At 38.1% G+C, this 13,274-nt stretch overlaps 1 protein-coding gene across 3 annotated transcripts in view; it reads left to right on the forward strand.

Annotated features, from left to right (window-relative positions):
- Positions 1–13,274, forward strand: part of cacna2d1a (calcium channel, voltage-dependent, alpha 2/delta subunit 1a) — an 80,964-nt gene that overhangs the window by 24,489 nt on the left and 43,201 nt on the right. For all 3 annotated transcript variants that reach the window (XM_014004178.1, XM_014004179.1, XM_014004180.1), the window contains exons 4-6: positions 4,421–4,480; positions 11,130–11,165; positions 11,730–11,889. In XM_014004178.1, coding sequence (XP_013859632.1) covers positions 4,421–4,480; positions 11,130–11,165; positions 11,730–11,889 — 256 coding nt within the window. The remainder of the gene's footprint in view (positions 1–4,420; positions 4,481–11,129; positions 11,166–11,729; positions 11,890–13,274) is intronic.

Here is a 13,274-nt window from a genome sequence, read left to right on the forward strand (position 1 = left end):
GGGGCGGGGTGGGGTGGGTGGGAGGGTGTGTTTGATGTCTCGCTCATCAGAACTCCCCACCGTGCGCTCGCTGTCAAACTCTGTCCCATTCAGATGTAGACAGCAGCAGCTGTGCTGCAAGCCACAGGCAAAATTATAGTTTACATTGTTGTGTTGACTTTTTTATTTGAATTTATTTGTTCTTGCAATGGATGGATAAACAGTAGCTGAGGACTCATCCTGAAACTATTGAAATATTACCTGTCGTCTTTTTAGAGCAAGATCACCTTTATGTTGAGAAATGATTTTGGTTCATTAGGTTGATGCAAAACATTAGGGGTGCACCAAAAAATCCTTTTACATTAGAATCGTGATTCTCATTTTCAAAGATTCAGAACTGATTTAAAATGTCCCAAAATCGATTTTTATTTTTAAAAAATTAAGCAAATCCAAAGGCTGTCAACCGCCATTTTGTAACTACATGGGACGTCCTGGAAAGAGAGATTCAACTGGCCCTGTCTTCACTGAATGCAAAGATTTGGACTCATTTGACATGTGTGAGGTTTGCAAAATGAAGATGAAGCACTTTGGGAATGCGACAAATGGGCTCATGTTATCAGTTTTGAATGAAAAATCGATTTTGAATCGAATCGTGGCCCCAAAAATCTGAATCGWATCGTGAGAGAGTAAAAGATTCCCACCTCTACCAAACATGGCACCTATAAGTTAAGTTGTTATTTTCTGAGAGAATATTCTAAAAGCCTTGGATCTATACTGTACAGTGAATCTGAGTGTGGATTCAGCCACTACACCTCCACTCCAGCTGCGTACAGCTGTTACTGGGAGTTGTTTACAGCCAGCTGGCACACAGAAAACATGGTCAACATGCAGCAGAAGGAATGAGCTGTCAGACCAGCGTGCAGCGGTGGAGCACTGAACTCGTGCTCATCTCAAACCATCCCTTTCTGCAAAGCTGACGTGTTGGTGATGGCTGTTTTCTCTATTAAAACCCAGAGTTGATGACAACCTTGTCAACTTGCATGTGTACAGTTTTTCTTTGGGTGCCAGTGTGACTGAGTGTGGTTGTATTTTCACATTTCCCGGCACTCTCAGTACTTTCCTCCTGTCTCCCTACAGGCCGAGCAGGATAGATCTGACTAAAGTGCTGCCAGTCACAGCAGCAGATGCTCATGTTTCCTCTGCTCTCCCCTGCCTCCCCACACATCAGTGCGGTGGCAGGTGTGTCTGTGTGTGCGCGTTTTGTGTCCTGGCAGGACGAGATGCTCTAATCAGGCTGCCAGCAGCRTGTGTCAGAGAAGCAACCGTTTGTGTGTTTACATAGTGCATCGGTGTGGCGCCAGCAAAATATAAAATCAGCTCTTGGAAAKTGTTTAAGTCTGCATTAAGTGTTTTTATTTCATACAAAAAAAAGTAATTGCAAAGGGAGACATATGTGCTCTGCGTGTGTCTGARAGACTGAGTCAGAGATTTTATATGTAGTAATTAATCTTTTCTCCGTCCATCCGTTTTAGGTAGTCTACCTGGATTTACTTGTCCAAATTATTACTGCGTCAGATTTTATTCCACAGAAAAGCCTGTATTTCACAGTTCTAACAAAACTCRGAGTCCGTGAAACTAAAACAAATGAAATACGCAGTATAATCTTGTGGGAGTTTGACTGTTCTGTGTGTATTTGTCCTCAAACAAATTAATTAATGGATTGAAACTTTTAGGAATTAATCACCGGATGTTAATCTGTAACTGAWTAACTTTTCCACTCAGTTCTATATGGCTGCCACAGCTATTTAAAATGAACTATTACAAAAAATAGCTACAACTCAGCCAGTTTTCCAGATACTGGKCTAAAATTTGAYGTGATTGTAGCTAAAAGTAATTTAAAACACATACTATGAGCATGTTATCATGTGATACTGAGTGCATTCAGACACATTATTTTTAAGGTTTGACCAAAACAGCTATAGGACTCTGGCATGTCTCAACATTGTCTTAGTCCATTACTCTGTGGAGTGAATAATAATAATGGCAGGTATTATTTTGTTTATGGTTGCTATGCTTGTAATTTTAGGCTCAATTCTATTTTTTCTGTAAACGACATCAAAACATAATAAAAAAAAAAAGGCACAAAAATCTTGATTGTAGTGGGAGTTTTTCTGTTTGCMTGTGATCTGGATTGTAGGCACAGAGCTAGTGACTCTTGATAACTAGACCATAGTGATATCTAACACGGGTGATTTTTGTGGGAATGTTAATTTTAGGCATTTTTAACCAAACTGTGCAGCTGTTGGAAGGTAATTATTAACCTGTGAAGTTATTTCTGTCTTATAGATTGCTTTATAAATTACATGAACCTTAATGTCTCGACAACAGCATTACTCTGTAACTACTGAAGAATTCCTCTTAGGTGATCTGAGGCCTAAAGCTGTCCACCATGAACCAGGCATTGATTGTGATAATTATCCATTATAGAGTCCAGAAGATGTTCTCCTTAGTCATTCTGCGGCAGCTTGCTGACATCAGACTTTTWTAAAGCAGCTCATTAAGAGACMAYRTKGTCTCTTAATGAGCAGTGTAAATGAAACATATTTAGTTCATGTGACACTTTCAGTTGTAAACATTCAATAAACAATGCAAGATGTTTCCAGTTCTTGCTTTGATCATGGAATGGACATAAAAGAGCATTTAAAGTGGAAGAAGTTGCAGCAGCTGCTGCCCTTTGACCTTAAAACCTACTTGTTGCAGAGCTTCTCATTACTGGATGTTTGTTTTTCCGTTAGTGTGCTCAGATGTAAAGAATTAACTGTTTTTTAACTGTTTGCTCAGAGGAGTCAACAGGTCCAGTGAAATCCACCTGCAGAGAAATCTCTAAGATAAATTAACTAACTACTGGTTGAATTTAGCTTCTTTGTTAAACGTGTAGTTTCTTTGTGTATGCAGTGCTGTGCAAACTTCAAGCATCCCTCAAATCGTTAGATCTTCTTTTTAAGGAAGTGTAAAATACACACAAACCAGTAAAATGTTTATTTCATTGAGGCTAAAATCAGGCTTCCTACAATATTGCTTAAAAAACACATTAAAAAAAMCTTTTTGTTTCTTTTTTTATCTATGACGAAATGACAGGAGACTGACATCACATTTCCCACTCAGCTAATGCAACTTAGTGGCTGCTGGCATCTCAGTCTGCAGACAGTGTGCCCATACATGTGCAGCAAAAAGACCACCATGACCCCAACTGTCAGCACAGATTTTCTTCAAATATATATATTTATATATGAGGGCTTCTGCATGGCTGTTCATCTTGGCCTACAGTAATCACACACACAAAGATAAATCTTCATTTTGCTCTCCGACATTAGCGCTGAGGTCCAGCTGTCTGTTAAAGTTAAAGTTAACACATTACCTCCCAAAGAAGAACCACAGCTGAGATGAAGTAACCTTGTTTCAGACGAGTTTTAGCCCCGAGCAGCTACTATGAGATGGAGTAGACACTGAATGACTAATCTCAAACCAGATCTTTGTTGTCAATTAACTCAAAGCCAACTGTTTATGCACATATTGTTTTTCCRAATAAAATAAAGATTCAAAATTATTATTATTTTTTTAAAGTGTTGATGTAGAGAGGCTCATTTTCTGGAGTCAATGCAAATTTTCTCATAATATAGTTGTTTATTTGTGCTTGGGACAGTGTTTGTTACTGTGAGGCACCAATGATTCTACAATTAGTTCAGTCAACAGTGGATCATGAACTGCTGGGATCATGTTTAAAGTTTCATACAAACTAATAAATACAAACCAGTAATTCTGCMTGCAGTTCATAATCAAACTTTGTTTCACCATTTTGATGCTTCTGACTGTCTTGTTTAACCTCAAAGCAACAATATTTATTCAGTAATTCATCAAATCAACCCTACTCAGAAAAAAGTTTGCTCCTTTGCCCCATCATCAGATTTCGTCTTTTTGCGTGTTTTCTGTGGCTTGGTACCCTTAAAGCTCCTCCCATCAGCTGGAAACAGATGGATTTCATATTTCCCCTGGGAAATTAATAGTACAGTGCATTTCTGGACCAGATACAAATTAAAAACTGGGCCCATTATAAACCCATTAACCTAGTCATTAGGATCTAGGGGAAAGATGGAATACGTGGGTGTCTAATTTTAGTGCGACGCTGTCACCACTGATCCCAATCCGTGCCTTTAGGTAACATRGAGGAAAAGAAGTATTATTTTTTTAACTTGGCCCGTTACGTCAAACCTGACCGTAGGTTCACATGTCATGATTTCAGCTACATCTATTTGTTTTTAGGACCATCTTGTGCAAACATGAGCAGTTTATAAATCAGTGAAGCTAATCTCATGAATCCCTTGAACAAATAMATTTTTATGCTAAAAGTAGTCTGATTTTTACTTTCTTTTGTTTCATTYAGAGGCTGGCAACAGAAGCGGAACAGTTTCAAAAGCTACACGAGTGGACAGTCCACAGTGAGGTGAGTGGCCACAGCACAGTCTGATATGTTAATATAAGATGTGTTCCACACAGACCAAGTGGTGCCGTGAACGACATATGATCCGAGRGAAGTGTTAATAACAGTCCATTATATTTGTGATAATTACAAACCTCATTACACTAACAATACTATTTTAATAACTGTGATAAAGATGGAATGATATCTTATCCAACAGGCTGAAAAATACCAGGCATGGTCATGATGAACTTAACACACACGCTGATCTTTTCCATTAATCTGAATATTAAYAATCCATTAAATGAGTGCTCACGGCTGATAAAATGAACTTATTAAATAATTTGATCACATTCACGCTCAGTGGTTGTAATAGGTTTTTATGCACTGCAATCCTGTGTTTTACCTCCAGATTGTTTTCACTTTAAATGCAAAATGTCTTTTTTTTCCTGATGCCTTTTACAAATGACTGATACTTGAAAAGAATTCAACTTTGCCTTTTAATACAATTAGTTTTCAAAGTTTCCCCAGAGATGTTCCAACCTTAATCACGAAATGTTTCTTTATTATTTAAAGTCATGCATATTTTCTTGTTCTGAAAAATAAAAGGAGAAACTGCATCGCTGGGGATGGTTTGATTTATCTACTATGTAACAAAGTTTGACAAATTTTGTCTTGTTACTTCATAAAAGCAGAATTTTCTGACATATTATGAAAAGACTTAATGTTTGGGAATACTTTTTTATGAAATAGCTTGTGTAAAAAATTATATAATACTTTAAAACTGTTAATGAGTTATTAATCCTTAGGACATCATGGGTGTATTTTTTATTTATCCTAAAAATTAGATGTAGACTCTGTGTTGACCAAAGGTTAGTAGTTCTGTCCTATTCTAGCCTTCATATGTACAGTTAGTTAAAGTATGTAGGTGGATTTTATTTGTAAAGCTTATGTATTAAGTCTGATAAATTGGCTGTTTGTTGTTTCTCTGATTGATTAAATTTCTTCACTAAAGGAGTCTTGCTGAAGTTTGATGCTGCTGCTTTGCCGGTCAAATTAGTCTTTTTAATTTGCAACAATTTTAAAATGWTTTCATCAATTAGGGAATATAAATCTACCCAGATTAACGTGGCCCTATGTGGAAACTACTGGTTGTAGATGAACATTTGCAATAACTGGCATCAAGTCCTCCATGTGGAGTAATACTGCTGCTGCAGAACTCAAGCTTGTGCTTAAACCAGGTGTCCAATCCTGGGGCCTCATGTATAAATGGTGCATACACATAAAAAAGTTACGTGCGCCAGGTTCTACACCCACGTTGTGATGTATMAAAACAAACGTTGTGTGAAAGTGTGCGTATATTTACGCGCACTTTTCACCTGCCATGAGAATGTKCAGCAGCCACGCAAAGTTTTTCAGTCGAACAGTTTTAACCCACAAAGTCATGAATCTGACCTRAATCCACAGAAATATGACTTTGTTGTGTTTCTGGATGTAAGGAGCATCTGAACATGGTGTAAGATTTTTTTTTTAGTTTGAGTTTTACTGTTTGAACTCGAACGATCATGAAACTGAACCCAGGACTGAAAATCGTTTAACCTCAGACAAGAAAAAAGATCAGTCTAAAAATGATCAAAAGAACCTCAGCCCAGTCTACTGTAAATTGTTTTATATTTTTGTCACATAGTTGAAAACCTTTTGGGTCCCGGGCCAGAAATACCCGACGCATTACGTGCGGCATAAAAAAATAAAATAAAGGCTAAAGAGAGGGAGCTAAATCGGATGCAAATGGTGGCTCACTGTACAGTAAGAATAATTATTTTTTCTGTTTGTAGCCTTCTGGCTGATGCTGAGTGTAGAGCTGTGGCCGGAGCGCAGCAGGCTCGCGCTTTGGGTATTTGTGCCAGGCGCGTGCGCACCCTCGTCAGCYGGGAAGGTGTTCATATGTGTCAACCCCTTTGGACGTCATTTACCTGTCTAATGAGCCTCAAAAATCTATAGTTTTTGCGAAAAATCCGTAGACTACCACTCGTACCCGGGCGTGGGGGTGGGGTCCGTGGAGATGAACGTGCCTGTTGTAACGCAGGAGGAGGAAAGGAGAGTAGAAAAAGTTGATAATGTGATTTTTTTTAACGTCCGTTCAACGCCGTGTTCAACTAAATAGACAACAACTAACCAGGCTTCAATATCACATTTGGGAGATGTCTAATTTCAGGAAAAATCTCAGGTTTTGGTAATCCTGTGCAAATGCGCCACATAAAACAATGACACCACGTATTTAGACAGTTTTCTCACTCATGCTCCATTTAATGTGTATTTTTCCTGCATCTAAAAATCATTTCTGATCCCACAGAGAGGACAATCTGAGGAGACTCTCACACGCTGGACACATTTACATCTAAATGGAGGCGTGTCAGGGGATGTGTCTCACGTGCGCTAAGTTCCACATTCATTGGGATGAACATGTGCGCACAGTTTTATACATCGGAATATTTTGTTGTGGCGCACATTTCTAAATTTGTCCATACGTCAACTTTTAGTGTGAAAGCTGAACAATCCTTCATGCATGAGGCCCCTGGTCCTTGAGTGTTTCATATGATTCTCTGTATCAACACACCTGATTTAAATGAGCAGGACTTCCACAGGATATGAGGTAATTCATTTATTTAATTAGGTGTGTAGGGAAACAAGTTAAACATGCAGGATAGTGGTCCAGGAGGACCAGGAATTGATGGAATAATTAATGATTCAGTCTCCTGTTATTAGCTCTTTTGCATGTAAACTGCTGTAAATCTGAAAGCAGATGTTGGCATTTGACTCGGTCTGTTCAGCTAAATAAGTTGTGATGTAATTAAGCTAACACAACAGTAACAGTGGCAGGGACACTTGTGGTGTGTGTGACTCTGGAGCTGGTAGACAGGTGGTGGGAGTCAGTGAACTGGTTCCGTGGCTCCAGGCTAGCTCGTTAGCACTGGGCTAGCATGTGTACTGACMGAAAGCCACAGCAGTGCAGACAACACAATCTCTTCATTAAGTCTCAGTGTGAGACAAAAGTTCAAACTAAATCCACAGTTGTGTTGTGGTAGTAGGTTTATCTTTGCTAATTAGTGTTTTTATCAGGATTAAAGCCTGATTTACATGTTGATATGCTCTCTGCTCTTTTATTGGTCTCATATGATTTGCTCTTTTTTATGTTTTTACTCTCATGCAGATTTATTGTGGGAGTTTCACACATTTCAGTATTTACCTTTTAAATTGTGTTAAATTTACTGTCAGCATTCATTGATAAATATACATTTATATTTATTTTTGTACTTTTATTTTCATACATCACAATATTCATACTTTTATTAAATTCATCATTGGCAAATAAAACAGGATAATGTCTAAACAAAGGATTTAAGTTAAAACTTATTCTTGTTTAATCGTGACATTGACAGAAAAATGAAAAAATGGAATGAAGACTCAAGACACTGGACCCATTTCTGAACCTATTTGTTCAWGTCCATGTCAAAGAAACAAATAAAAAAACTTGTTTTTATTTGTTCCTTAGCTCGGTTCCTGATTAATGAAACAAAAAAGTGAACTTAAATACATTAAATCCTCATCTGTTTTCATCTATTTGTATACAATACTCAAAGCCATAATAGCTGCCAGAATACACACATTTGGGTGGCTGTGGCAGAGTGGTTAAGGGAGTCGTCCTGGAACCGGAAGGTCGCTGGTGTCTCAGTTGTTGTGTCCTTGGGCCAGGCACTTCACCCCTAATGCCTCTGATGTGTGTCCCATCAGTGTATGAACGTGATTGGCACTGATTAGTCTCCATAGATGATTGTTTATGTTAGCTTTGTAGAGACCTGATAAGAGTGCAGTGTGAATGGGTTAATGAGGACACAGATTGTAGTGTGAAGCGCTTTGAGTGTCCTGGATGGATAGAAGGGCGCTATAAACATACAGTTCATTTACCATTTTACACATTTTCACTGTGTTTTTCAGGAAACTTAACTTGTACTGAGCAGGTTTTTTGTAAACAAAGTTGAGTAAAGCAAATATTCCTTACCACTGCTTAAAACTTAAAAAAAAAATGTTGTGATCACTGGTTTGGAATATTTCTGCACACGTTATGATCTTAGAATGAAAATAAGACCACACTTTATATTTTTGCCTTTTTTTTTGATCAAAGTATTTTTTATTATTTTTCAACATAATCCACAATAAAAAACAAACAACAAACTAACAAAAACACAAAAACCCGAAATCCCACCCATCCCACCCCTTCCTATACCGGATCTACTGAACAACAAAAATCGGTCTTGTATTAATACAAGTGATGCAATAAAAAGGTTTGTGTACAATGAAACAATATTTAACATTTACACAAAGTTATCTGCTGAAATTTTTTCTACTTAAGATAAAAATGGCTGCCAAATGTCAAAAAATTTGTTTACAGATCCCCTGACTATATCTAATCTTCTCTAAATGAATGTAAGACATAACTTCTCTTAACCAATGACCATATACTGGAGGATGTGGATCCTTCCATCGAAGAAGAATAAGTCTTCTAGCCAGTAGAGAGCAGAAACCAAACACCGTCCTCTGATGTTCTCTGAGGGAAGCCTCTGCTGGAGCCACCCCAAAGAGAGAGATGAATGGTGATGGATGAACAGTTCGTCCAAATAGTCCTGGAAAGGTATCAAAGATGCCTTGTCAGTATCCATGTAGCTTTGGACAGGACCAGAATGTGTGCAGAAGTGTGGCAGGAGATTGTTTACAACGATCACACGACGGATCCAAGTCCCTTTTGACACTAATTTGACTAAGGCTGCGCTTTTTTGCGCAGGAGACCTTGGCCTCTAAATCCCCCGCTCCCCTGCTGTGAGCCACATAGTGTCTATTATTATGCTAAAGAGGCGCACGCACACCTAGAGACACACCTAACCCTAATCACTGCTCACCTACATGTCCACGCTCAGCCCAACAGTGTGCTCCTACATATCCGGGTCACGGCACCAGAATGTCCGGGTCACGGCACCAAATTTTACAACAACGAAAGATGCTTGTATGTAGATGTTTTTGCAGAGTGTCTGAACCTGGCATTGCGTCATCTTTCAAGGACCAGGCTGGGGATGTGGCTTTTTTCATCATGGCCTTTTCCAGCATAAAACGATGTTGAAATTCCAGTGAAAGGCCAAGTATAAAGTCTCGTCTGCTCTTTTTACAATTTTTTACTGTAGCTCTGAAAATACAGTGGCATCAATGTATGTTCTTTGCAACACACCACATTTTTCAGAGCAAAAACTTGTAAACAAGAGCCCTTGAGAAACAATGTGACAATATCATGAGGCGTGGTGGGCGTRGTGGGTGTGTCTGGATTACCTGCAGGAATTTGTCGAACAAAAGGCCACTAATAGCCCTCAGATTGCTAAGAAGAAGGAGGGGGTTTGTCCTCAGGATCTTGAAATTTCAGTCAAGCTAGTGTTGAATTTGCACAATCTGTCCKTAGACCAGTGTAGACGATGTACTACCTTGAATTGAACTATAACGTGTTTCACACATATTGAGGACAAATATATATTTTGAATAATTTTTTGCAAAACTGTGTCTGATATGGATTCCTCCAAGTCCATCTCCCACTTGCCCCTCAAAGAATCTAAATTGAAGTCAGAAAATGAGCTGAGCAGAGAATAAACTCTGCTCATAGAGCGTTTTGTTACAGACTTACACATCAAAATCTCATCTATAAGAGAAGTTGGGGGGCGTAGAGGAAAACATCCAGAGCTTGACATTACAAAATGTCTCAGTTGTAAATACCTGAAGAACTGTGACTTATGGATGTCAAATTTCTGTGCTAACTGTTCAAATGAGGCGAACTTATTGTCTATATAAAGATCATTTAGAGAAGTTATTCCCTTTAAACTCCAGGTATTGAAAACAGAGTCCATTAGTGAAGGAGCAAACATTTGGTTATTTGATACTGGAGCAGACAATAATAATTCTGTACTTTTAAACAACCTTCTGCGCTGATTCCAGATTTTTATTGTGTGAGTTACAACCGGATTAGAAGTATAAGTTGAGATGGGATGATTAAACGGTAACCGGGAGCAAAGTAAAGCAGAGAGAGAGCTCGCCGTAACTGATTTCCTCTCTAGATTTACCCAAGTAGGAACAGGATTGTCGTCTCTCAACCAGTACAGTAAGGCTCTAATGTTGGCCGCCCAGTAATAATATAAAAAGTTGGGGAGTGACAAGCCACCAAGACCATGGGGTAGCTGTAACATCTTACTGCCTATCCRTGGATGCTTTTTATTCCAAATTTATCTTTTTGCTTTTGACATGTTGTCTCTAATTAGATTGCCCCCCTCTGTCGCACGCTGAGACTGACTGTGTACAAAGTTCAAAAGTAAAAAAAAAATGGTTCTACATGTTCACAAACAAAAACATGACTGTTGATTTCACTCTTTTTGCATGTTATGCAGTCGACTTTTGGCAGTGAATGAAACATTTAGTGGATTATTTTATCAAAGATAAAACTATTTAAATTACAAACGTTAAAAAGTCTTAAACTGTGACAGCTATTAATCATATTGGTCTAAAAGCGTTGCAAAAATTTTCTTTTCTTTCTCCTCATCTCAAAATGAAATTGATCATTCCTCTTCTTTGATTTTTTTTTCAGACGAACAAGCCACTTTACTACAATGCCAAAGATGGTGTAAGTACATCCTGATTAACTTTATGTGATGCAGATTCTTAACAAACCTTCACAAAAAATGTTGATCCTGCTTTATAAAACAGGTACCGTGGCAACAAATAGTAAAATGTTTTATTGAAAGCCTGGTAAAGCTGCCCACCTGTCCCTGCAGACAACAGTAGCTGTTATTTAAAATCTATGTAAAACAYTAAATTATTTTCTTGGCCTCAGACGTCACCTGTCTGCTCTGATGAACAGAAATCTGCATCTTGTTTATTTCCACTTTTCCACAAGGGAAAAAACACCCACCTATCACACATTTATGTCACTCCAGATTTTACTGACAGACCCTCAGCCTTCTGAATTTAACTTTGTTCAGATACAATTTAGTCCTACTGCCTGTAATTTCTGTTTTGCTTCCCAGTATTTCAAATGTAACACTGATTCTCACAATAGATTGTGTCAAAATAATCTGAATTGTTTTTACATTCATGAGCACATGACTTCCAAAACTACACAATGCCCTAAATGATTCTTTTTAATGACTTTGGCCTATGGTTTTATTTTATAATTTTTTCCCCTCAGACAAACAGGACAGCACTAGAGATAGAACAAGAGGAGGATGAAGAAAAGGAGAAGAAGAACCGGTTTATTCCAGATGATTTTGATGAAGACCCAGACTTCAAACGGCTTGTCTCCTACAACACCACTGCTGTCCATATCCCGACTGACATATATGAAGGCTGTAAGTTAAAACACACACACTAAAGCAATGCAGTCTCATCCCTCATACTGTGTTCTGCCCATATTTGACCACTTCAGAGGTTTTACTTAAACACATTTGTTGCTTGTAAGTCAAATCTCCCATCTTTGAGGGCCTCTACCMGTCATGCTTTCTTGTTTCCCTGCTCAAACACACCTRTTTTGCCTGAATGAATAATTACCGGTCTCTGCAGAATTTGAAAAGGTAACTGAATCACTGACTCAGGTGCGTTGAAGCAAAGAAATAAGGAAAACAAGCTGGATAGCAGCCCTCGAGGACCTGAGTTTGACACCCATGTTCTATGAGAATCATCCCTAAACCAAATTGCGCACCCTCAAGAAACATTGTCCCAGTTCTATTAAGAAAGAATAAATAAATATATCCCTGGTGTATAAAGAGTCTATTCAAGTACTTGCTCACATATCTCTAGCAGCACAATGACCAAATTATTTACTGTTCTTAAACCTCTCTATCATTATAAACGATAGTGCACTGTTCAGTAAAAAAAACTGAAAAAATAAAGATCTAACATAGTATTAGGTGATAATTTATAAACCCTCTTGTAACACAGGACATAGAAATACTCATTGCACTGTATATTTGTGTCTGTCTGTTAAAGTCATGTCAAATTTCTGTTTAGTTTTCCTTCTTTAAATGGCCTCAGAGTTTAAGTAGAATAAATTTGGCAAGCTGTTGATGATYTGACATTCTGATCAAATTCTTGATTGAACAAATATCAGCCTTTCTCTTCCTCAGTCATCGCTAGAACTGGTATCTAGAGTAAACTTGCATGATGTGGAACTCAGGCTTTAAGCACTGTCTGCATTGTAGACAGCTCTACAAGAAGTCAGTCGTGTCTATAAATAGTCAAAATTCCAACTATCAAGTGGTCGTCCCACTCTGGTCCCCTCTTCACCCTGCTCCCCAGCTGCTCCTTTCCCTCATGTCAACTCCACCAACTTTAGTTGGCAGTTTCACAGCTTGTTAGGACTTCCAGCATTGATAGTTGTTTTTTTTTTTCTAGAGATGAATAAGGAATGATCTGGAGAAGCTCTTATTTTTTCTGGTCTGTTTGTCTCACATTTGTAYTTTCTCTTGCATGAGTAGAATATCTTCAAATGAATCACTCTTTTGGTGGTCACATCTCACCAAATCTTGAATTTACAATTTTCAACCAGTCATGCAACACAGAAATATCTCTCATTGGCTAGTTTTATATATTTATGTAAAAACACTTGTGGTCCACGTAGAATGACTGACTCAAAGGACCAGATGATCCTTTACTTTTCTTTAAACTACGATTGTCAAATGATTAATATTTTTAATCTGATTAATCCCAAAGTAGCTGTGAATTAATCATGATTAAT

This window comes from Austrofundulus limnaeus, unplaced genomic scaffold (assembly GCF_001266775.1).
Source record: "Austrofundulus limnaeus strain Quisiro unplaced genomic scaffold, Austrofundulus_limnaeus-1.0 Scaffold22, whole genome shotgun sequence".
Lineage (NCBI taxonomy): Eukaryota > Metazoa > Chordata > Actinopteri > Cyprinodontiformes > Rivulidae > Austrofundulus > Austrofundulus limnaeus.